Raw genomic sequence first — 26,098 nt, 5'->3', positions numbered from 1 at the left:
ACCATTCTCGCTCACGGCCAATACCAGCGACAATTAGGGGCCGTCCGTGAATGACGTCACGCACCTAGAGGGGGGGGCGGGGTCAGACATTTGTGACGATGTGACGAGGGGGGGGGGGTTTGAGAAAAGTGACGTCACATCAAATTGCGCAACTTTAAATAAATATAAACACGCTCTACTTAATTAGACTTTGTAATAAATGTTTTCTACCTACATTAGAGTGCAGCGCCACATTAACAACGCACTACAATGACAGCAATAGTTTAAAGGGATTTGAAGCATGTTTTATATATTTTTGGGGGGTGGGGGGGGGCAGGGCTTTGTGACGTCATATTTGAGGGGGGAGGGCTGACTTTTTGTGACGTCATGTGACCATGGGGGCGGGGGTCAAAAATCCTCTAAAATCACGTGACGTCATTTAAGGTCGGCCCCTTACCTGAAGCAGTCCTGAGCGTCACTTAGGTGGACTCAGCCATAATTAAGGAGGTGGTGAGGTGGGTGGGGGTGCTAACATCAGAATTTGAGAGACGAGCGGCCAGCCGTGGTTCTGTCCACACCAGCCCCTGGTGTTGTTCCATCGCGACCCTCACCGGTGCTCGCTAACAGCGCACGCCCAGTGGGAGTCGATGAGTCCGTGGGTTTCTGTGCGAGTCCGTGGGTCCATGTGTGGGTCTGTGGATGCGTCAGTCTACATTGGGGAGCCTTTGTCTTTGCAGTTTGGGGACTAGTGCAGCACTAGTGTGTAGTAGTGTATAGTGTAGTGTATAGTGTATAGTAATGTATAGTGTAGTGTATAGTATAATACTGTTTAGTGTAGTGTATAGTGTAGTGTATAGTAGTGCATATTGTAGTGTAAAGTAGTGTATAGTCGTGCATATTGTAGTGTATATTGTAGTGTATAAGTGTAGAGTGTAGTGTATAGAAGTGTATTGTATAGTAGTGTATATTATAGTGTAAAAGTATATAGTGTAGTGTATAGTAGTGTAGTGTATAGTAGTGTATAGTGTAGTGTATAGTGTATAATAGTGTTTAGTGTATAATAGTGTTTAGTGTATAATAGTGTTGTGTATAGTGTAGTGTATAGTAGTGTAGTGTATAGTAGTGTATAGTGTAGTGTATAGTGTATAATAGTGTTTAGTGTATATAGTGTAGTGTATAGTAGCATAGTGTATAGTGAAGTGTATAGTGTAGTGTATAGTTTAATATACTAGTTATCACGTGACTAGTGTAGTTAGCCAGGTGCTGACCAGCAGGCTAGCTATACTAGTTATCATGTGACTAGTGTAGCTAGCCAGGTGGTGACCACACTCGTGCGTGCATCTCCACTCGTCCGTGTTTGCAAGTAAGCGCTCGTGTGTATGTGCACCCGCGTGTTTGTTCGTGTCTGTATTGTTGTATACGGCCCTTTTTCCACAATTAATATCCATAAGAATATTTACGGATGCATACACGTAGATTTCTTTTTCCTTTCTTTCGTGACAAACAATATATATTTTTTAATAATGAATAAAACCCGTAAGCCAGAAACACGAAAAACCAGATGTCGGTCATAAACAGACCATTAAAAAATAAAGAAATAATAAAACTCTCGAGGCGAGGATGTTAGCAGCTATCTGCGAAGATCTCCAGATGAACAAGAGTTTGATGTGCCCTAAGGGAGGTCACGCAGAGGGAAGCCCTCCGCAAGCCAGAAACGAGGACGCCCACGGGTTAAACCATGTATATATATTTTCCTCTGTCATTAAAACAACGGTTCAAAATTAAAATGCAATAACAAGAATAAGCTAAAGTTAGCGGTCCTCGCGCTCACTCCAATTAAGACCAGGCCACCAGATACATCAGTGAATTATTATCCAATAATTAATTCGCTATCAAATGATTTTCACCTTTAATACTTTTACTGTTAAAACAAAGCTTGGAGCAGGAATACCGAGTCACATCAAAGGTTATCGAGAAGGAATGAGGCGAACGGGCAAACTTACGAAAGAGTTAAACAATATCCCAAGCAAGCCCGACCACCTTTGTCTCTCCCGAAGAGCGCGAGAGAGGAATTTCACGCCAGGGCAAACAGATCGTTATCGCAGGAGCCATCTGTACACACACACACACGAACTCACACACACAGACCCCGCCCCACCTTTTCCACTGCGCAGAGAGAATTGTCTTTGAATATAACAGTCAGCCGCATTTTCAAAAAGTCAGTGAAGTTAAGTCAAGAGTCAAGACAGATCAGCGAGTCAAGACGTCCACAGGACGAGCAGTCGCATGGAGCGGCTGGCTCCGAGCCTCGCTGAGTAGCGAGGATCGCTGAGTCGCGATGTATCAACAAAAGTGAGTCATACAGCAGTGGAGGAAAACTGCTGTCAGCGAACCAGCACGGGCACGTTCGCGCATCTTCAAGGAGAAAGAGCGTGGCCAGCAACGCCAAGCAAGAGCGTGCAGCAGCTCAGCCAGCAGTGGAGAGAAACTGCTGTCAGCGAACCAGCACGGGCACGTTCGCGCATCTTCAAGGAGAAAGAGCGTGGCCAGCAACGCCAAGCAAGAGCGTGCAGTAGCTCATCCAGCAGTGGAGGAAACTGCTGTCAGCGAACCAGCACGGGCGCGTTCGCGCATCTTCAAGGAGAAAGAGCGCGGCCAGCAACGCCAAGCAAGAGCGTGCAGCAGCTCAGCCAGCAGTGGAGAGAAACTGCTATCAGCGAATCAGCACGGGCGCGTTCGCGCATCTTCCAGGAGAGGGAGCGCGCGCCACCAGCGTGCCATCAGCACCAGCACCAGCGCGTGCCAACAGCGCGCCACCAGCGTGCCACCAGCATCAGCACCAGCGCGTGCCAACAGCGTGCCACCAGCGTGCTACAGTGCGCAACTTCGCGTCACCGGGGCTGAGAGGGCAGCGGTCCTGCACTCAACACCCATCGGCGCGACGACGGCGAGCGTCGTGCTGACTCATCCAGCCAGCGGTGGACAGAAACTGGCAGTCGTTCGTATGCCCCCCCACACTCTCCCCCCTCCTCACTCCCCCACCGCTACACAACGAACAAACATTTTTTTTGACAAGGAAATCAACCTAGGCGTTTGCTCAACGCAAGAAATCAACAACCCTCCCATTAAACATACAAGACTCATGATAACTGCGTCAACTATTAGCTGATAACGAAAAACATCGCCACCCATTGAGTTACGTTGATGAGGCAATCAGAATTATTTCAGTCGAATGCTTTAATTGCATAATCGTTGAGGAATCAATGAACGAACATCGCCGTGGTACTGTGCTGACGATTTCAAGCATAATAACTTCGCATATCAGGATGTATTAAGGATTGGATACGAATCAAAGACCAAGTGCCGTGTTGTGTAACAATTCAAGCATACGAGTTTGCATATTATAAAGTTAAGGTTTGATAGAATAGTTCGCATGGTTTTAATCTCTCTCTCAACAACCGATCGATTGCGTTACGCGTCGGGAATTAACCACAGGTGCCGCTATCGAGGTGAAACAACGCAATCGTGATGGTATCATGTTAACGCTGTGTTGAAATTCCAAAATCCCGAGATTGAGTTTTTATATTATCCAAAAATTAAAGTTAGCTAGAAATAAAATTGATTAAAGCAGAAGGTTTGTGTGTGATTCTTCCTGAAATTCTGCATATTGTTCTGCGTATGAGATCTGAATCCTGGGGACCTATCATAAGCACACTATCACCACACATAATCCATAACACACATAATTCGTAATGTTCAATCGAGAGTAATCGTATCCTTATCGATAATACGGAATTAAAGAGCAGAGTCGAATCGACTCTCTGTCATTCACGCTCACAACGCCTGCGTCACTGCATACGATTAATTGCGTCATTCCAATTCATAACACAATCCTAGTCACCGAGGCTCGACCTGATAATCCATAACGACCTGCATTATCCTAACCACGCCCACTCGCATAAATTAATACAATTATCTCTCGAATCAGCATAATTTATGCACATAATTATACTGATTAACATAATTTCGGATAAATTATGCAAATCTCAAATTTAATTTAATTTTCATTATTTTCATCAATTTTCATAACACCTATATATACAACAGTATGTACGCACACTGTTGCACATGGTTCGCTCGTGTGGGTGTGTAGTGGAACGCACTGCTCATGAAAACATTGCCTCGTTACGCGGTAAATGATGCGGCACAACAGGAGGGCACTGCAGGGATGAGGCTCTCCAGTCTTGGTGCTGTGAATTAAAACAGCGCCAGAGTAGAGTCCCGTCCCTGTGACGGAGTGAGAGTGATCAGCGGACAGCCACCATGATTGCCAGGTAAGGGGAGACTTCACCCGGAACTCGCCTCCACACGTGTTCCCTGTGAACATTGTCGCAATAAACGTACGATCAGGAATCTTTACAATATCTGACCTTTGTTGTTCCGCAAGAATATTAACGCTCAAACTCGTATCGAACTCTTCATGAATTCACTCGGTCAAATAGTTCAGGTACTGGGCAAAGCATTTCACCACCCGGTATGCAACAGTTAAACAATCTACTCCAAATCAACACCCAAATGTCAAATTATCATCCACCATTGACTTCCACATCGATGGAAGCCATTTGCCATGACGTCCAAGCCATTAAACACCGGAACAACGAACGTGCAATTCAAGTACATCTTGAAACCCATTATCAGAAGTAGTTTGTATTAAACAATAACTAAATAATAGTAACACGTTTACAATATTGAGCGAAGTTATAGTCACGGACTTTTTCCAACTTTAGCTCAACAGGACCACAAAAGCTCAGATATGTGGTTCATAAAAAAATAATCAATCTGATTGAAATCATCAACTGGCCAAACACTTTTCGATTTCAACATCACCTTATAAAAGAATAACATTTTAAATATAAGCGCACAACTTTATCTACCTGTGATGAGCGCTGCACTTTCGGTTGTTTTCATGCAGGGGGCGCTGCAAACCGACGCACCCCCTGCATGGACGACGGAGGCGCAGGGACAGATGTTTGATTACGTTGGAATCGATCTGCAGACGGCGGTCTTCTCGCACGGCCAGCTCCGTGTCGCCTTATCTCGATCCCGCAATCCCAACCAGGTGAAGGGCCGCATCGAACCGAACCCCCGGCAAGGCCATCTACTTAACGACAAGAGAAAATTCACACGAAATGTCCTTTTCAATTAAGTCTTCCAGATGTAAATTGATACAAGCTTTTAATTAAGAAATAAAATCATCTAATTCAAAACACAACACAATTCAAAGATGTTTCATTTTGAAACTTCAAAACGGAGCATGGGGTACTTGCGTGAATGCGTCCTTCGTGTGCAAATGTTGTGACTTTCCTGGCCTGAAGGCCGTCAATGTGTTGGACCCTTATTGGTGCACAGCGTCTCAACAACAGCAGTGGGGGTTGCTTCAACCGATAGGTAACGAACATCCAGACGTCAATCAGCAAGGAGCATTTCTAGTCCCAGTTAGACAATATCTACGTCAACACGTAAGACAAAACTACAATTCGTGTTGTAGAGAATGAACCTCCACCTATACGTGTAACTTTTAAGTGGTATGCCTTGTAACTGATTAATGATCAGAGTGTGCTCCTTATTTCAAAGACGATGAGTTGCTGCAGAGGGAGATGCTTCCTGAAAACACAAAAACACCATTTGACCTGTATCACAAGAACAACGGGTCTCACCTGAGTTCTCTGTACAGGTTACTTCCAAACAGACACGCACACTTTGTCCTAACATCACTTATTCAATGTTTGACCCTTACAGATCAAATGTTACAAGTATGCACAAAATCAAACAAGAATTCATTCTAAATTATTGACAGGCATATTAACAAAATTGGATTACTTCAGTGAAATATACTGCATCACGTTACATCGTATTAACAAGAAGCTTTTAAAAAAAAGTTGCAGTCTGCTTCACAGTGTATGTAAAACATACTATTGTGTCATTCAAAACGAGTAGGCCATTGCATGCTGGCGTCTGAGTGAAAATGTAGCAAATTCTAAGCATTACCTACAAACTACACAACTGAGATGACGCATCAATCATCGCCCCCTACTGACAGGCTCTTGTCCACATGCAGGCCGGTGCAGGGCCACCACCTTGTGCCACACAGGGGCAGCTGCTACTTGGGGATGCTCTTCGAGTGTTTGAGATGAGATACAAAACTCCGAGTTGCTGAGGCGATTAAGCAAGCACCATGTAAAAGCAATTATTATAACATAGTGAATGCTTGGGAGCTTATTGGCTCTTGCTCCTGGTTAGAGATCTACCCAACCCACGGGCCCACAAAGTGTTCAACTTCACATTCCTGTCATTAAAGGCCTGTGACAAAGGTGCATCTATTGGAGCAACATCATATCAAGCTTACACATCTGCCGAGTCTCCACTTGACTTTGTATTGTCTAGGAGTAAGTCCACCCACACCTCCACTTCCACAAACTGCTGGGAGTTGCCTCGCTCTGCCTCAGTCAGAATTCTCCTCCTGCTTTACAATGTGAAGGTCCCATTTTGGAGTTGAACCTTCATCTTCACATTTTACCATCACTTCTTCGCTCATCACTTCTTCACATTTCACCATCACCTCTTCACATTTCACCATCACCTCTTCATATTTCACCTCGATACCTTTAAAAGTGTCCAAGCTGGGATTTTCTTCCGGTTCATGTTTCATGAGGGATGGGCTTATTGTGGCACTTTGACTTTCACAAGCTGATTTCAGACTACACTCCTTGTGGATCTTCTGATGCTGTGTTCTCTGGTGTACTTGAAGAGTTGATGAACGTGCAAATGCCTTCCCGCACACACTGCACTTGAAGGGTTTCTCTCCTGTGTGTGTTCTCTGGTGTACTTCAAGATTTGATGAACGTGCAAACGCCTTCCCGCACAGAGTGCACCTGAAAGGTTTCTCTCCCGTGTGTGTTCTCTGGTGTGTTTTAAGAGTAGATGACCATGAAAACGCCTTCCCACAAACACTGCACTTGAAGGGTTTCTCTCCCGTGTGTGTTCTCTGGTGTATTACGAGATTATATGACTGTGTAAACGCCATCCCGCACATTGTGCACCTGAAGGGTTTCTCTCCCGTGTGTGTTCTCTGGTGTTCTACAAGAGCAGATGACTGTGCAAATGCCTTCCCACACACACTGCACTTGAAGGGTTTCTTTCCCGTGTGTGTTCTCTGGTGTGTTACAAGATGGCATGAATCTGAAAACGCCTTGCCGCACAGAGTACACTTGAAGGGTTTCTCTCCTGTGTGTGTTCTCTGGTGTTTTTTAAGAGCAGATGACCATGAAAATGCCTTCCCACACACACTGCACTTGAAGGGTTTCTCTCCCGTGTGTGTTCTCTGGTGTGTTACAAGATTACATGACTGTGTAAACGCCATCCCGCACATCGTGCACCTGAAGGGTTTCTCTCCCGTGTGTGTTCTCTGGTGGTTCTGAAAAACTGATGGCCATGCAAATGCCTTGTTACACACAGTACATTTGAAGGGTTTCTCTCCTGTGTGACTTCTCTGGTGCCGTGTCAGATTTCCAGTCCGGTCCGTGCTGTATGCACGCTGGTCGCATTGTTGACTTGTCGTACCGAGCTGCGCTGAGTGGCTTTGCTCCATCAGACCAATTCTGCAGAGGAAGCGTCAGCTGCAGACATAAAAAAAAGAATATCCACACCATCTACACGTCAGTATCGATGCACAGAGGAAAGCATATATACACAGTAACACGTGACTTACACGTCTATACTTAGTCATATATTCATGATATAGTGGAAAAGTGTCCCAACTTCATCACACGGGCTGTAATGGCACACAATGAGAGGGCAAATGGTTATAAACATGTCTGGAAGCCCTCGTATCTTCAAAATGAATGTTCACCCAAAACTCCGAGCACACAATTTCAGCTGTCTGGCTTCAAAAGGAATATTTATGAGAGCTAAATTCAGCTGACATAGCAAATGGTGTTTAAAATAATACTATTTGTGTTATGCAGAAATGCATAAATTAACGTTCAATCGCAACTTAGAGGTGTGAATCCAGGCTCAGATGTCCTTAAATGCTGGGATGAACAGTTCCGACTTCAGCTGAATGTGTGTGCTGTGTTAACTTCCTGTTTCCTTTCTTACAAAGAGTTCCAGAGGAAAACAAAAATAAACTATTGTTACGCTATAACCTCCGTGTTCAACAGAGTTAATAGACGTTACTGCAAACACAAACTGTACACTGTCACTGGGTAATCAGGCGGTGGCGTGTCTAGAATCATGCCTGGCCACCTTCATCTGCTTGGCATGAATGCTTCCTAACTCCACCAAGTAATTAATTGAGGATAAGCGAACACAGCCGAGGCTAACTGGAGTTTGCGTGTCTCTCTCCGTGGTGAGATGTTAACTACCTCACCTGGTATACAGGAAGTCGTGGGTTCGATCCCGACCCTGACGCCTGCTGTATATTTGGAGTTTGCGCGTCACTCCGTTTAGCGTCTTTGACCGATAGACATTGACACACGTATTCTTGTTTCTTTCGGTAAAGTTACGTAGATAGAAAATAACAATAACAGATAATACAATTACATTAAATAAAGACTACTTGTTTTGCGATCAAAACGACGTGAGTTGCTTTTCTTTATTTGGAATTATTCATTTATTTTATTGTTATATTTAATTTTCTATCTACGTGACTTTACCGAAAGAACCAACAATATTAATTCCTGCAGTCACCAAAGTTTTAAGTAAAAACATTCACACACGTTGACAAAGCCTCACCTTGTGTTGTTGTGGGCAGGTCGCTTCTGATAACAAGAGCGGTATAGCAGCTCAAGCGGGCTTGGCCTGGTGAAAAAAATAAAAACTGCATGAATATTTACAATAAAACAAAGTTACAAAGTGGCGAGCCGGGTGAAGACAAATTAAACTTAAGAGAGATAATTAAAGTAAACGCAATCAGGCGAGGGCAGGAGGCAAGGCCCCGCGTGGCTAGGCCCGCGTTGTAAAGTTCCAACCTGGACATCGATTCCCATGCTCGCTGCTACTCAACTGACATCCCTACGAGAGAGAGCGAGGCTCTACCTTGGTAAACAACAACAACCACCACCACCACAACAACCACAATCGCAATGAGAATTTCTCACCTCGGATTTCAGTGCAGGAAGCGATAGCTTCCTGTTACCTCGTGACGTCACGCGGCAGCAGGTGACATGACGTCACTTCCGGGGAACGGGACACGCTCCTCCCACAATGAGCTTCTCCGTAAATAAATAAATTAGAGTTTGAATAAATTATGTTAATGTTCATTTCGATATTAGTTCATTTTAGTTCATTTGTTCATTTATTTGGTATAGCCCTGTGAGCCATTCGGCTCTTGAATCGGGTGCAACCGCAACAAACAAAAAACATGAACAAGAAAACATCTTAAAATGATTATGTGACTGTGCAAACAGAAAATACAGGAAAAAAATATCAAAATATTCCTGAAATAGCACCGTACACCAACTCTGTGTGCAAAAATCCCAGTGGGATGCAAGTCAAATAACAACAACAACCACAATAGAATCAGAATCAGAAAGGGTTTTATGCGCCATGAAAGTTCACACCGACACGGAATTTACTTTGGCAGGATGGTGCATACATTCAACATATAGGAATCTAAAATCTTAAATAAGTTTTAAACAAGTCTTACTATAATAATAAGGGTTAAAAGTCTAACACCAAGGGGCTGAAGTATATAAAATTTAATAAATATCGAATATAAAATAGCTTTAAGATATAATTTAAAAATAAAAAATACAAATAGGTTAACATAGTTAATATCGGCAAGGTGTCATTATGTAGATAACTAAGATTAAGGCCATCAGTCTAACTCCGTACTACAATAAACATTAACATGGCCTAAACCAAAAAAACTTTTCGAAATCACCAAAATAAAAGCCATAAATGCAATGTAACAGTGATCATAGGGAGTGTGACCGAATTTTTTTTACAATAAACTACATAAATAAATTATAACACCAAAATCTAGAGCCATATTTTAGGCCACTGAATAGCAGTGGCCGCTAGGGGTGTACAACTCCTCTAGAGCAGTTTTGAGTGAAGATCTCATAGGTACTGATTCAAGTTGCAGTTTATTGGCAATAGCATTCCAGACCCTGGGGTCATGAATAGCAAAGGCCCTTCCTCCAGTTTTTGTACGGCAATAGGGAATGTGAAGCTGGTAAATGAGCGAAGACCTGAGGTCAAATTTGTTCTTTGAAACAGAGAGGAGATCCAGTAGGTAGTCTGCGGATTTTTTTGTAAGTACATCGTGAATAAATAAGATCTGGTGCACAAGCCGTCAAACATTAAGAGATGTTAAGTTTGACCCAATGTAGAGATCACAGTGGTGAGTCTATGGGGCAGTGTTGAGTCTATGGGCAGTGTTGAGTCTATGGGCAGTGTTGAGTCTATGGGCAGTGTTGAGTCTACGGGCAGTGTTGAGTCTATGGTGCAGTGTTGAGTATATGGGCAATGTTGAGTCTACGGGCAGTGTTGAGTCTGCGGGCAGTGTTGAGTCTACGGGCAGTGTTGAGTCTATGGGCAGTGCTGAGTCTATTATGGTGCAGTGTTGAGTCTATGGTGCAGTGTTGAGTCTATGGGCAGTGTTGAGTCTATGGGCAGTGTTGAGTCTATTGGCAGTGCTGAGTCTATGGGCAGTGTTGAGTCTATGGGCAGTGCTGAGTCTGTGGGCAGTGTTTATCAATTCTACAGAATCTGAGCCTCGCTCGCACTGCGTGTTCGCCTATCCGCACTACGGTTTATAAAAACGCCCTGCTAAGGCCTCACGTGATAACAGCCCCGCCGAGTCGCCTGCCCGTGATTCGAGGCACGGAACGTCGAATCTCCTCCTACACCACGACCACACGAGGACATTGTTTTGTTTGTAACCTCACCACGAAGGAGAATATAGCTCAAGACCCCCTCCCCAGACACCTATGCAGCGTTGCGCTGGTGAGTGCCGTGTTGAGGCCTATTCTGGGAGTGTCATCGGTCTCGGATAGATTGCCCAGCCGGCCGAGGCGGCACTTTGGCCGGCTACAGATGCCGCTGTCATGCGATGGTCTCCATAGAGACCTGGAAGATGGTCTCTAGGTTATGTTGTGGGTTAGCAAGCTTCCAAAGGATGCCTGAAGGCTGCCGCTAGGCTTTTGTAACGAATCTTTGCTGCGTGTTTTAAACTTGAATTATTTGCAATGCACGCGTGTCAATGTGCTCTAGAGGAGTTGTACAACCCTAGCTGCCACTGCTATTCAGTGGCCTAAATTATGGCTCTAGATTTTGGTGTTATAATTTATCTAGTTTATTGTTAAATATTCGGTCACAGTCCCTATGATCACTGTTACATTGGATTTATGGCTTTTATTTTGGTGATTTCGAAAAAAAATTGTTTTGGCCATGTTTTTGTTTATTGTAGTACGGAGTTAGACTGATGGCTTTAATCTTAGTTGTCTTGTGGTTGTTGTTGTTATTTGACTTGCATCCCACTGGGATTTTTGCACACAGCGTTGGTGTACGGTGCTATTTCAGGAATATTTTGATATTTTTTTCCTGTATTTTCTGTTTGCGCAGTCAACACAAAGTCACTTTAAGATGTTTTCTTGTTCATGTTTTTTGTTTGTTGCGGTTGCACCCGATTCAAGAGCCGAATGGCTCACAGGGCTATACTAAATAAATGAACTATGAACTATGCGTCGCTCAAAGACTTCACTCGAGCGCGTCGTGTTCAAGCTCGCTTTGTCTACCTTAGGAGCTTACAAAGTGCCGCCCAATAATTTACCGTGCGTCTGCCTCTTAGACCGAGTGAATCGCTTGAACAAGTGCACATTCAGAAGCGTAAACTCTGCGAGTATCTCGTTTTGAATTTTGATGTGAAGCTTTCGTGACTGCAGTAATTCATATTCTTCGCTCTTTCGGTAAAGTCACCACGTTGAAGGGGAACAATAAAATAATAAAATGTATATAAAACAATAAAAATTATTACGACGTTTCGACCTGATGACGACCGTTTGTGTTATGGTCGAAACGTCGTGAGAATTTTTATTGTTTTATATATATTTTATTATTTTATTGTTTCCCTTCAACGTGACTTTACCGAAAGAACTAAGAATATCTCGTTTTATTCATAGTCCGTGTTTCCAAGGATAAAACAAATTGCACATTCTCATTACCAACACATCGACCTGGCTGGTGGTCACAGTTGCCAGGAGCCCCTTTCCCTGTCGGCTTGACATTGTTTTCAACTCAATTGTTTTTTTACACAGCTCTTGGACAGATGTGCGGCAGTGTTGGTTTATACCCTGGAAGGTGCTCTCACTCCAGGGGCTGTTTCATTGATGGGGAAAAAAAAAACTGAGCTGGGGCTGTAATCAATGTTACTCATTGGTTTTTTAATATAATTTTATTGTATTTCTACAATAAAATGTCTACATACGTGACTTTACCGAAAAAATCAATGAGTAATTTTATGCAGTCACGAAAGCTTTTATACTTTATTATGTAATCAATGTTGTTTTATTGATCTAGTTTAAAAAATCAGCACGAACATCGGTGCCAAACTAACACGATGTCAGGCGCTAGATTTGAAGCTTTCGTGATGTGCAAGGATTCATACTCTTTGGATTTTTTTCGGTAAAGTCGCGGAGGTAAAAAAAATAAAGTTAAACCCAAGTTAAACTTTAGCAGCCTTATAGTTTACAGCAGTATGCTCTGCAAGGCAACCAGTTTGTCAGCTTAACTACTGCCTCTTGCCTCTGGTTCATGTGTGTAACGCTCTTCAACCTGCACACGGCCATCTCTCCGTCCCCCACCAACCCCCTGCAGCATAACAGAAGGCGGCTTAACTTAGCCCCCCCCCACGGTCCTTCTTGTCTCTCCCCCCCCCCTTAACCTGTATACAATCTCGGGTGTCACTACCACCACCATTACACCACCACTACTACCACCACCACTAGCACCATCACCACCACCACTTCCACCATTACCACCACTACTACCATACACTACCATCACTACCACCACCATTACCACCACTACTACCAGCAACGCTACCACCACCATTACACCACCACTACTACCACCACCACTAGCACCATCACCACCACCACTTCTACCGCCACTTCCACCATTACCAGCACCACCACCACTACTACCATACACTACCATCACTACCACCACCAATACCACCACCACCACTACTACCATACACTACCATCACTACCACCACCAATACCACCACCACCACTACTACCGTACACTACCATCACTACCACCACCATTACCAACATCACTACAATCACTGACCACCACCGCTACCACTAATAACACCACCGCTACCGGGATGTTTGCGCGCTGAATGCTGGAATCTGATCCCGCGTCTCCTCCCTCTCCTCCGGCCCTCACCAGCGGCCTCCCAGACGGCCTCCCCCAGCCCGGGCCCCGGCCCCGACCCCGGCCATGGCCACGGCCGCCCCCTCCGCGAGGGCTCGCTCCTCCCGGCCCATCCGGGTGCCCAAGCGCTCCACGGACGACGCCGGAGGAGGAGGAGCCGAGTCCCACGCGGCGCCCTCCAAGGTCGCTCGCCCGCTCGGCGACGACGCCGGGGGGCCGTGGCCCGCGCCGGGGCCTCCCCGCCGCGGCCGTCGTCTTCGTCGCCCCGTGACGTTCCGGGCTCTCGAGGGGGGGCGCCGCCGCCGGGAGACTCCGGCGGCGGCGGCGCCCCCCCAGGAGAGCTCCCGCGGCGGCGTCAGCAGCGGCGCCCGGCCGACGCCGGGAATCAGCCCGAAGGTCGCCCCGGAGCGCGGAGACGGCGGCGGAGAGTCGGGGCCGGCGCTCGGTGCCGACGAGGCGGCGGGCAAGGAGGAGGCGGAGGAGGAGGAGGCGGAGAGACGCAGGGAGGCCGCGGTTGGACCGCGTGCGGCGCGGAAGAGACACTTCGACTTTTGGTGGCAGGGCATGGGCAGGAGGGGGAACAGCAGGAGGGGCGGAGGAGGCGGAGCGAGAGGAGAAGGAGGAGGGGAAGAGGAGGCCGAGGCGGCGATGAAGGCGGAGGAGGAAGAGGAGGAGGAGGTTTTGGCCGGGCGGTCGCCGCTAAGCAAGCGGCGGGAGGCGGCGGCGGATTGCCCGGTGGGACCGAATCCCGATCCCTGCCTGGGCTCCTCTACCTGCCGCGCTCCTCCGCCTCCTCCTCCGCCGCCGCTGCCGGCGGCGGCGGTCGCGGGCAAGCGGCGCTCGGCCCCGCGTGGGGCGACGTTCCACTTCTCCTCGCTGATGACGCGGCCGCTGGCTGAGCCGCCGCCGCCCACCGAGAGGCGCCGGGGTCGCGCCCTGGAGAAGCAGCGGCAGCGACGGAGACAAATTCAGCAACAATACCGGCAGCAGAGAGCGTCGTCATCGTCCTCCAGCTGTTGGTCGTTCTCGGACGCATCGCCGTTGTCGTCGTCGTCTTCATCGCCGGAGGACGAGGTGGTGGTGGAGGGTGACGAGGTGAAGGAGCGGAGGGGCGAGGAGGAGGAGGTGGTGGAGTCTACGGGGGGCGTCCGCAGGCTGCTGCTGAAGTTTCGCGCCAGCCGCCTGCAGCCGAGCGTCGACAGAGCACGAGACGATGGGGAGGTGGCGGACAACGAGGAGGAGGAGAACGAGGAGGAGGAGGAGAGGAAGACGAGGAGGAGGAGGAGGAAGAAGAAGAAGAAGAGGACGAGGAGGAGGAGGAGGAGGGGACTATGGAGATCACGCAGTGCAGTCGATGATGGCGACTATAAGTCGGGCGACGAGGTGGAGGAGAAGGAGGAGGAGAAGGAGGAGAGGGTGGCGAGTCTCAAGAGGGTGGAGGAGTGCCGGATTCTCAAGCAGATAGACGACATCATGGCTGAGATACCCCAGCTGGAGGGGAGATGCAGGGTGAGGAGGAGGAGATGAGGTGTAGGGTGGTGAGGAGGGGCTGGGTGGTGAGGTATAGGGTGGTGAGGAGGGGCTGGGTGGTGAGATGTAGGGTGGTGAGGAGGGGCTGAGTGGTGAGGTGTAGGGTTGTGAGGAGGGGCTGGGTGGTGAGGTGTAGGGTGGTGAGGAGGGGCTGGGTGGTGAGGTGTAGGGTGGAGAGGAGGAGGGTGAGGAGACTACCGGGCAGCGGGTGAGGGTGTTGGGAGTGGCTCACTCAGTCACTCACTCACTCAGTCACTCACTCAGACACTCACTCAGTCACTCACTCAGTCACTCACTCAGACACTCACTCAGACACTCAGTCACTCACTCAGTCACTCACTCAGTCACTCACTCAGACACTCACTCGCTCACTCAGTCACTCACTTAGACACTCACTCAGTCACTCACTCGCTCACTCGAACACTCAGTCACTCACTCAGTCACTCACTCAGTCACTCACTCATACACTTACTCAGTCACTCACTCAGTCACTCACTCAGACACTTACTTAGACACTCACTCAGACAGTCACTCACTCAGTCACTCACTCAGACACTCAGTCACTCACTCAGTCACTCACTCAGACACTCAGTCACTCACTCAGACACTCAGTCACTCACTTAGTCACTCACTCAGACACTCACTCAGACACTCAGTTACTCACTCAGTCACTCACTCAGACACTTACTCAGACAGTCACTCGCTCAGTCACTCAGACACTCACTCAGACACTCAGTCACTCAGACACGTACTCTGACACTCAGTCACTCACTCAGACATTCAGTCACTCACTCAGACACTCAGTCACTCACTCAGTCACTCACTCAGTCACTCACTCAGACACTCACTCAGACACTCAATCAGTCACTCACTCACTCAGACACTTACTTAGACACTCACTCAGTCACTCACTCAGTCACTCACTCAGACACTCAGTCACTCACTCAGTCACTCACTCAGACACTTACTCAGACACTCAGACAGTCACTCACTCAGACACTCACTCAGACACTCAGTCACTCAGACACGTACTCAGACACTCAGTCACTCACTCAGTCACTCAGTCACTCACTCAGACACTCAGTCACTCAGACACGTACTCAGACACTCAGTCACTCACTCAGACAATCAGTCACTCAGACACACACTGACACACTGACACACACACACTGACACACACACTAACACACACACACTCAGACACACACTGACACACACTGACAAAGCAAAAAACAAAGATCCCCCGTATAGCCTTAACAGACTGTAGGGGCAAGTGCTGTTAGCGAGCACCTACACACACTGACACACACACTGACACACACACCATGATACACACACTGACTGGAGGAGGTGGAGCGTGGTCAACACATCTACGCCTGAAACATTTTAGAAAGAAGCGGAGAATACGGAACAACCCACCTGTTGTCCATTTCGATTTCCGTGTTGCCTCTAATCTTCAGTCTTGCTGTGTATCCACCGTCTGCTGGAGCTCACCTTCTATAGCGAGGATATCCATCATCTCCAGTTTGTGTGTCTTTAATAAATTGTCTCGGATATTTCTTGCTGCTCTCTATGTCCTTCATACATGCTGCTGCATTGACATTAAGGTTTCCGCATGGTCCATGAATCATATTTGCGGTCACTACTGCAAACAGATTTTGGGTCTTCCTCTGGATTTGGAAACTCGGCAGATATAACATCGATTTGGATTGGATGATTTTATTCTTTCAGCCAGATTAAAATTTGAGCGTGGGGAAGTCATCTACATCATTAGACCACCTTTGGCGGTACCAAAATATAATAATAGGGGTTTTTCCCCTTTTTTCTGGCAACAAAACTGAAACCTTTTTACAAGGATTCATGTTACTGCATTAACCACAATACCTGCAGTCAAAATGCAAACAAAACACACGCACTATGATAATATGTGGCATTGTCCTTGAAACCGATTGGTCCACACCAAGGGACGGCTTTCTTGAGAGCCTCGACCCAATTGGTGCTCGAGCAGAGGACGCCAAAAGGTTTCAGTTTTGTTGCCAGAAAAAATGGGGAAACCCCTATGATGTGTAAGTCCTCGTTTCTGCCACTCAGTTGAGTACATCCAGCATCTTGTTTCTCCAAAAAACACGACTCTCAGTGAATGCTCTCGATGAGTTTGACTTGCTTTCGTCTGAACACCCTGGCTGTGAAGTCGTATCGACGGCTGGGTGTCTGGCCGAATGAAAGTTATTACTTTTTTTGTTTTATCTGAGGCCAAGTTGGATTACATGTAAAGGTAATAAATAAGTCGGGGACATCCCTACGCTCGAACGTATGACATGGCACCTTGAGCATATTCGTGCATGCGTCTAGGGCTTCCTGTGAACGTAGCAGACGCCTGGATGCTACAAGGGGGGGGGGGGGATGATGTAGTGCCATTGTTGGGCTGTATGCGTATTACCACGGGAGCTGACCTGTAATAGCGGACATGCGTCAACGGGGTGGTATACAGACCAGGTGGGACTAACAGGGCCCCCAGACCCCAAGACCGTGGGGGGGGGGGGGGGGGGGGCGTGGCTGGGGGATGTTCCTGGGCCCCCTAGAGAGTTCCAGAAGGCTTGGCCAGGGGCGGAGAGACCCTGGAACAGGGATAAAAGCCGGACCCCTGAACGGGTTTGGTGGTCCTCGTCCACCTGAAGCTCTGAAGAAGACTCTGAGCGCTACCCTGAAGACCCTGAAGACCCTGAAGCGAAGAGCCCAGTGACCCTGGCTAGGGTCGAGTTCAGACATAACCAGTGTAGGGTTAGCGCTCGAACCAGAGTAAGGGCACCGTAGTGTGGAGGGATGGCCTCCTGAGGTTATCGGCTGTGAGGAGTCGTCACCCCTCTGTGCTGTGGTTCCCTTGTTGAATAAACGTGTTGCCTCTAGCGAACCGTCTCGCCTCGTCTTGGACCCACTGCACGTGTCACCTATGGTAATGAAACCTCTTGTCGCAAAAAATTAGCGGCGTGCGAAAGTGAAAGGTGTTAACGAAGTAATAATAAATTTAGATTTAAAGCTTTCGTGACTGCGAGGAATTAATGTTCTTGGTTCTTTCGGTAAAGTCACCACCACGTAGAAGGGAAACAATAAAATAATAAAAATATAAAACAATAAAATTATCACGACGTTTCGACTGCAACACGAGTAATCGTCATCAGGTGTGAAAACCACAGCAAGAAATTTTGAAAAAATTGGTGGGTTTTTTTAACGTTAGCACCACGGAGAGCGATTTGACAGTTTGTTCAGATGGACGAGTCCATCTAAGTTCGGAATAGAGGAGGGGGGAGACGAAAATAATGGATGCTGTCTGAAAGCCACCATAAGCGTGAACAATCAATTAAGACCCGAAATGGTTTATCAAATCTTTCCAATGATTGCTAAGCCAGAATCATCTTCCCAGTTGAAATTGTCTGTATATGTGGATAGCCTCATGAACGAATCTCTCATGGTAGCCAGATGGCTTACAAACAACCTCTGTCTTGGAGAAGTCAATGTCATGTGAGCCTACTGAATTATAACAATGATCTGCCACGGCCGAGGTGTTGGTCCTACCGTGTTTCAGGTCTGCTTTGTGTTCACGAATGCGCTCCGAGACATGGCGTTTGGTTTCTCCAATGTAACTACTACCACAGAGGCAACTTAGTTTGTAGACACCAGGGTACTGTATGTCCGGAATCACATCTTTTACAGACGGAACCAGATCACGGAGTTTATGTAATGTGTTGAATCGGACCTAGATCTTGTGTTTATTCAAGATTTTGGAGATCTTTTTTGTGATCCCCGCAATGTAGGGCAAAGTGATGGTTTTGAAAGGCTCCTCAAGAGGGTCCTTCATGGTTGGAGTGATAGCTTTGCGGATTGTAGTCGGAGTGACCATTAGCCTTAAGAGCTTGGTGTACGTGCTTGAGTTCACTGGCTATGTGTTCCTGGTCGGATATGTATTGGGCTCTATGGTTTAGAGTCTTGATGAGGGAATTCTTCTGGGATGGATGGTGGTGGGAATCCGGTTTCAGCTAAGCATCCATATGGGTAGCTTTCCCGTAGACAGAGTGGCTCATTGAACCATCATTTTTTTTTACCAATTCCACTTTACAATAAAATTGTAGACACGGCACAATATATATTTCTGAATCTTTATTTTTACCAACATTAAAAAAAATATTCTCCGTTAAGGCAAAATTCTGAAATATTGGATTTTTTACAAAGCCTTGTGAATTCACCTTGTATCTGAACAAGTTCAATTTGTGCAAATATTTTTTTCCAAACGTAAAAATAAAAAAGACATTGCTTACAAATATCAGCTCTATGTTTTCAAGTCAATACAGTTTGGGTAGTGAATAAATTAGTCTAAATAAGCTACACATGACGAATTGTAGGCAATTATAGTTATAATCAAATACATTTTTAAACAATCACGTGGTCCCTGTAGTCGCCGTTAGAGACACAATCTGCTTGAAAACAGTTTATCAACATATATGAATACATTGATTCGAATAAGCAGAGTTAATTTCCTATTTATGGCATGCCGGTTATGTGTCAGTTTTCGATATCAACATCACCTTATAAAAGAATAACATTTAAAATACGCACAGACAAGTATTCATTCGGAATTATTGACAGGCATATTAACAAAATTGAATTACTGCAGTGAAATATACTGCATCAGGTTACATCGTATTAACAAGAAGCTATTTTTAAAATACGCACCGCCTGCTTAACAGTGTATGTACAATGTACTATTGTAGTGTCATTCAAAACGAGTAGGCCATTGCATGCTGGCGTCTGGGTCAAAATGTAGCAAATTCTAAACATTAGCTACAAATAATAGATCACGGAGTTTAGATCGCAACACAAACAATCGTCATCAGGTGGGACAAGCACAGCAGCAAGAAGACAAAACTGCTGGAGTAGGCGCCTACTTCAGCGTCTTCTTCTTGCTGTGGTTGTCCCACCTGATGACGATTGCTTGTGTTGTGATCTAAACGCCGTGGTCTGTTATGTTTCTACCCACGTGATGACTTTACCAAAATAACTAGACAGTGTGGATTCCTGCAGTCACAAAAGCTTCGAATCAAGATTGCCTACAAACTACACAACCGAGATGACGCATCAATCATCGCCCCCTACTGACAGGCTCTTGTCCACATGCAAGCTGGTGCAGGGCCACCACCTTGTGCCACACAGGGGCAGCTGCTACTTGGGGATGCTCTTCGAGCGTCTCAGACGAGATACGACACAAAACTCCGAATTGCCGAGGCGATTAAGCGAGCAAAGCGTAAAAGCAATTATCATGAGAACATCGTGAATGCTTGGGAGCTTATTGGCTCTCGCTCCTGGTGAGAGATTGACCCAACCCACAGGTCCACAAAGACTGGCCGCTCTTACTCTGCAGGTTGAACCTAAGAACTGAGTGTTCAACTTCACATTCTAGTCATTAAAGGCCTGTGACAAAGGTGCATCTATTGTAGCGACATCGTCTCTGGCTTACACATCTACCGGGTCTCCACTTGACTTTGTATTGTCTCGGAAGTCCACCCACACCTCCACTTCCACAAACTGCTGGGAGTTGCCTTGCTCTGCCTCACAGTCAGAATTCTCCTCCTAATTCACGTTGCCTCCATCGATGTGAAGGTCCGATTTTGGAGTTGAATCTTCATCTTCACATTTCACCTTCACTTCTTCCCTCTTCACCATCACCTCTTCCCTTTTCACCATCACGTCTTCGCTCTTCACCATCACCTCTTCATATTTCACCTCGATACCTTTAAAAGTGTCCAAGCTGGGATTTTCTTCCGGTTCTTGTTTCTGAGGGATGGGCTCATTGCGGCACTTTGACTTTCACAAGCTGATTTCAAACTCCACTCCTTGTGGATCTTCTGATGCTTCTGTGTTCTCTGGTGTACTTGAAGATTTGATGAATGTGCAAATGCCTTCACGCAGAGTGGACCTCAAGGGTTTCTCTCCTGTGTGTATTCTCTGGTGTGTTACAAGAGGAGATGACTGTGCAAACGCCTTCCCACACACACTGCACTTGAAGGGTTTCTCTCCCGTGTGTGTTCTCTGGTGTACTTTAAGATGTGGTGACTGTGAAAACGCCTTCCCACACAGAGTGCACTTGAAGGGTTTCTCTCCCGTGTGTGTTCTCTGGTGTACTTTAAGATGTGGTGACTGTGCAAACGCTTTCCCGCACAGAGTGCACTTGAAGGGTTTCTCTCCCGTGTGTGTTCTCTGGTGTATTACAAGATTACATGAATCTGAAAATGTCTTCCCACACACACTGCACTTGAAGGGTTTCTCTCCCGTGTGTGTTCTCTGGTGTTTTTTAAGAGATGACCGTGAAAATGCCTTCCCACACACACTGCACTGGAAGGGTTTCTCTCCCGTGTGTGTTCTCTGGTGTAATACGAGATTATATGACTGTGTAAACGCCATCCCACACACACTGCACCTGAAGGGTTTCTCTCCCGTGTGTGTTCTCTGGTGTTTTACAAGAGCAGATGAATCTGAAAATGTCTTCCCACACACAATGCACTTGAAGGGTTTCTCTCCCGTGTGTGTTCTCTGGTGTACTTTAAGATGTGGTGACTGTGCAAATGCCTTCCCGCACAGAGTGCACCTGAAGGGTTTCTCTCCCGTGTGTGTTCTCTGGTGGGTCTGAAGAACTGATGACCATGCAAATGCCTTGTTACACACAGTACATTTGAAGGGTTTCTCTCCTGTGTGAGTTCTCTGGTGCCGTGTCAAATTTCCAGTCCGGTCCGTGCTGTATGCACGCTGGTCGCATTGTTGACTTGTCGTACCGAGCTGCGCTGAGTGCCTTTGCTCCATCAGACCAATTCTGCAGAGGAAGCGTCAGCTGCAGATAGAAAAAAATAATATCCACACCATCTACACGTCAGGTACAGAGGAATGCACACGTGACTTACACGTCTATACTTATTAATATATTCATGATGTAATGAAAAAATTTGATGAACATGCAAATGCCTTCCCGCACAGAGTGCACCTGAAGGGTTTCTCTCCACGGGCTGTTATGGCACACAGTGAGAGGGAAAATGTCATGAATATGCCTGGAAGCCCTCGTATCTTCAAAATGAATGTTAACCCAAAACTCCGAGCACACAATTTCGGCTGTCTGACTACAAAGGAATATTTATGAAAGCTAAATTCGGCTGACATAGCAAAGGGTGTTGAAAACAATACTATTTCTGTTGTGCAGAAATGCATAAATTAACGTTCAATCGCAACTCAGGTGTGAATCCAGGCTCATATGTCCTTGAATGCTGGGGATGAACAGTTCCGACTTCAGCTGCATGTGTGTGCTGTGTTCACATCCTGTTTCCATTCTTAGTAAGAGTTCCAGAGGAAAACAAAAATCAACTATTGTTTTGATATAACCTCCGTGTTCAACAGAGTAAATAGACTTTACTTCAAACACAAACTTGACACTGTCACACACTGCCATGAGTAAACAGGTGGCGGTGTGACCAGAACCATGCCTGGCCACCTTCATCTGCTCAGCATTAATTCTTCCTCACTCCACCAAGTAATGAATCGAGGATCAATCAACATAGCCGAGGCTATCCGTGTCTCTGTCTCTCTCTCCCCGTGATGAAGGTGTTCCCCTCCACACATTCAGGGTCAACAGCGGCACGCGCTTAGCGTCTTTGACCGATAGATACATTGACGCACGTATTGTTGGTTCTTTCAGTACTGTCACGTAGATAGAAAATAAAAATAACAGATTAAATTCAATAAGATAAAGACCACTTGTGTTGCGATCGAAACGTCGTGGGTTTTTTGCTTTATTTTCAATTTTTTTATTTTTCATTTAATTTATAATCTGTTATTTTTATTTTATTTTCTATCTATGTGACTTCACCGAAAGAACCAAGAATATTAATTCCTGCAGTCACCAAAGTTTTAAGTCAAAACATTCACACACGTTGACAAAGCCTCACCTTGTGTTGTTGTGGGCAGGTCGCTTCTGATAACAAGAGCGGTATAGCAGCTCAAGCGGGCTTGGCCTGGTGAAAAAAATAAAAACTGCGTGAATATTGACAATAAAACAAAGTTACAAAGTGGCGAGCCGGGTGAAGACAAATTAAACTTAAGCGAGATAATTAAAGTGAATGCAATCAGGCGAGGGCAGGAGGCAAGGCCCCGCGTGGCTAGGCCCCGTGTTGTAAAGTTCCAACCTGGACATCGATTCCCATGCTCGCTGCTACTCAACTGACATCCCTACGAGAGAGCGAGGCTCTACCTTGGTAAACAACAACAACAACCACCACCACAACCACAATCGCAATGAGAATTTCTCACCTCGGATTTCAGTGCAGGAAGCGATAGCGATAGCTTCCTGTTACCTCGTGACATCACGCAGCAGCAGGTGACGTAACGTCACTTCCGGGGTACGAGACACGCTCCTCCCACAATGAGCTGCTCTGTAAATAAATAAATTATAGAATGGATCAATTATGTTAATGTAACCCGTCCCATATGTCGTGAGGTGCTGAACCCGTCGCTAAAAACTCACGACAGCTTTAACGAACACATTATGTTAATGAGCAGCCAGTCACTGGGCGTAGCTTTGCCCAAATAAGGATTGGCACTGGAACGATATCGGCAGTGACCCAAGTGGAGGTGACGTCATGTTCAAGAGCGCGGGGGAGGGGTGAATACCTTGATGACATGACGTCACTAGCGAGGTACACCTCCCCCTGGCGTTTCACGCCGATGAAGTAATGCTGAGTGGTGACGTCACAGAGCGGGATTGGAGTTTAAGTTGATTTAGATTCATTTTACATTGCTCCCTCCCTTGGGTGCGTGGGCTCAGCTACAACAACGTGGACATTATTGTGTATACACTGTGTGTGTGTACACTGTGTGTGTGTACACTGTGTGTGTGTACACAATGTGTATACACTGTGTGTGTGTACACTGTGTGTGTGTAAACTGTGTGTGTATACACTGTGTGTATACACTGTGTGTGTACACTGTGTGTGTGTGTACACTGTGTGTGTGTGTACACTGTGTGTGTGTACACTGTGTGTAGTGTGGGGCAGAGGTGGTGCATTGGACAGTCATCTCAGTCAGTCGACCCATAGGATCTTTTCATCAATTTATTTTCAATGTATTACTTTTATTTGTTATTATTTTATTATTAAAATGATAATTTATTATTGCTATCTTTTATTTTTCTATCTACGTGACTTTACCGAAAGAACCAGGAATATGGTAGCGCATTCTCTATTTATTGCCGAGGTTCAAGGTTCATATCCGACAGGCATATCTGGCTACCCCAGTAACGTTCCCCACAACATGCACAGTCTGCTTAACAGCGGATGTCAAACAAACCACTGTGTCACTCACAACGCACATTGCATGTTGGTGTCACAGTCAATTGTGGCAATTACAGACACTATCCAGAAATTTCGATTTAAAGCTTTCGTGACTGCAAGGATTCATCTTCTTTGGTTCTTTCGGTAAAGTCACGTAGAATGAGAATAAAATAATAAATTGATAAAATAAAATAACACAATAATATTCTCACGACGTTTCGGCCACAACACAAGCGGCCTTCATCAGGTGAAGGGGACGAGACTGTCTGGAGGACAGCGCTGGAGCGAGAAAGCCACGCTGAGATCACGACCTTTAAGCTGTGTGAGAAGAAACAAAGCACCATGACAAAGGAATTAGCATATAATTTAGCATTGAAATGGCTGAGTGATTAGGTTGTGACTGGTCACAGAAAAGGCTATGTTAAAGTTAAAGCAAACACATCCGCAAAGGCACCCCTTGACAAAGGAATTAGCGTAGAATTTAGCATTGAAATAGCTAAGTTAAAGTATACACATCCGCAGAGGCACTCCTTGACAAAGGAATTAGCATAGAATTTAGCATTGAAATAGCTGAGTGATTAGCTTGTAACTGGTCACAGAAATAGCTATGTTAAAGTCAGAGCATATACATTCACCGAGGCACCTAGTACAAATCAAACAGGAGAATTTAGCATTGAAATAACTAGGCGAATTTAGCATTGAAATAACTGAGTGATTAGCTTGTGACTGGTCACAGAAATGGCTATGTTGAAGTTAAGGCCTACACATCTGAGCTATTCACAGTAACTGGGTATACAATACAATATATAATGAATACTATATAGTGAACCAATAAAAAATACTAAAATATAAATTACCTCAATGTTATCAATAAACTCTATATTCTCCAATCTGCTAAGCTACCAACAATAAGTCGTTATATATCACAATGCTATATGGCGAAAAATGGGTGGATTCTTACCCTCAACTTTAGCAACACGGATAGCTACGGGTCCCGTTCAGACGGACGAGTTCATCCATGGTCGGAACAGAGAAGGGGGAGAGAGACAGCTGCGAGGCGTTGTTATACTCCATGTTGTAAACCATACCATTAGCCGTGGTGTGAGAGGTATTAAGAGTCAATGCCAGCGAAAGAGCTGCGGTCTGAAGGTCATCGTAAAATACAATTAATTAAGAACGGAAATGGTTTAAAACATCTTTCCAATGGTTACTAAGCCAGAATCCATCTTCTCGGTTGAAATTGTCTCTGTGCTTGTATATGTGAATGGCCTCATGAACGAATCTCTCATGGTAGCCAGTTTAAGTTGATTTAGATTCATTTTCCATTGCTCCCTCCCTTGGGGTGTGAGCTCAGCAACAACAACGTGGACATTATTGTGTATACACTGTGTGTACACTGTGTGTGTACACTGTGTGTATGTACACTATGTGTATACATTGTGTGTGTGTACACTGTATGTGTACACTGTGTGTGCATGTACACTATGTGTATACACTGCGTGTGTGCACTGTGTGCCACTGTGTGTATACACTGTGTGTGTACACTGTGTATGTACACTATGTGTATACACTGTGTGTCACTGTGTGTCACTGTGTGTGTCACTGTGTGTGTGTACACTGTGTGTGTGACACTGTGTGTGTGTACACAGAGGAGGAGTTGGAGACGCTGCTGCTGAGACTGGAGCGTGCCACTAAGAGGTGGGGCCTTACCATCAGCCCCACCAAAACTAAGCACCTGCCTGGGTATTTTGTACCATCGGACACTCCACCCCCACAACTCC

The 26,098-nt window shown here is 46.0% G+C and overlaps 1 protein-coding gene across 1 annotated transcript; it reads right to left on the bottom strand.

Moving 5' to 3' along the window:
• Positions 1–6,397: 6,397 nt before the first annotated feature.
• On the bottom strand, positions 6,398–7,627 carry LOC142916524 (uncharacterized). The gene has a single exon (XM_076061654.1). The coding sequence runs from the start codon at positions 7,625–7,627 to the stop codon at positions 6,482–6,484; it is 1,146 nt and encodes a 381-aa protein (XP_075917769.1). The 3' UTR covers positions 6,398–6,481.
• Between the last annotated feature and the right edge of the window lie 18,471 nt (positions 7,628–26,098).

The sequence above is a fragment of the Petromyzon marinus genome, unplaced genomic scaffold, assembly GCF_048934315.1.
Source record: "Petromyzon marinus isolate PM22_M1 ecotype Great Lakes invasive population unplaced genomic scaffold, UKy_Petmar_22M1.pri1.0 PM_G_Scaffold_4, whole genome shotgun sequence".
Classification (NCBI taxonomy): Eukaryota; Metazoa; Chordata; class Hyperoartia; order Petromyzontiformes; family Petromyzontidae; genus Petromyzon; species Petromyzon marinus.
The sequence above is the reverse complement of the archived record's forward strand: the minus strand, read 5'-3'. Positions and strand labels throughout refer to the sequence as shown.

Coding starts and splice junctions, on each gene's coding strand:
- LOC142916524 (XM_076061654.1), bottom strand. CDS start 7,627: ATGGAGCAAAGCCACTCAGCGCAGCTCGGTACGACAAGTCAACAATGC.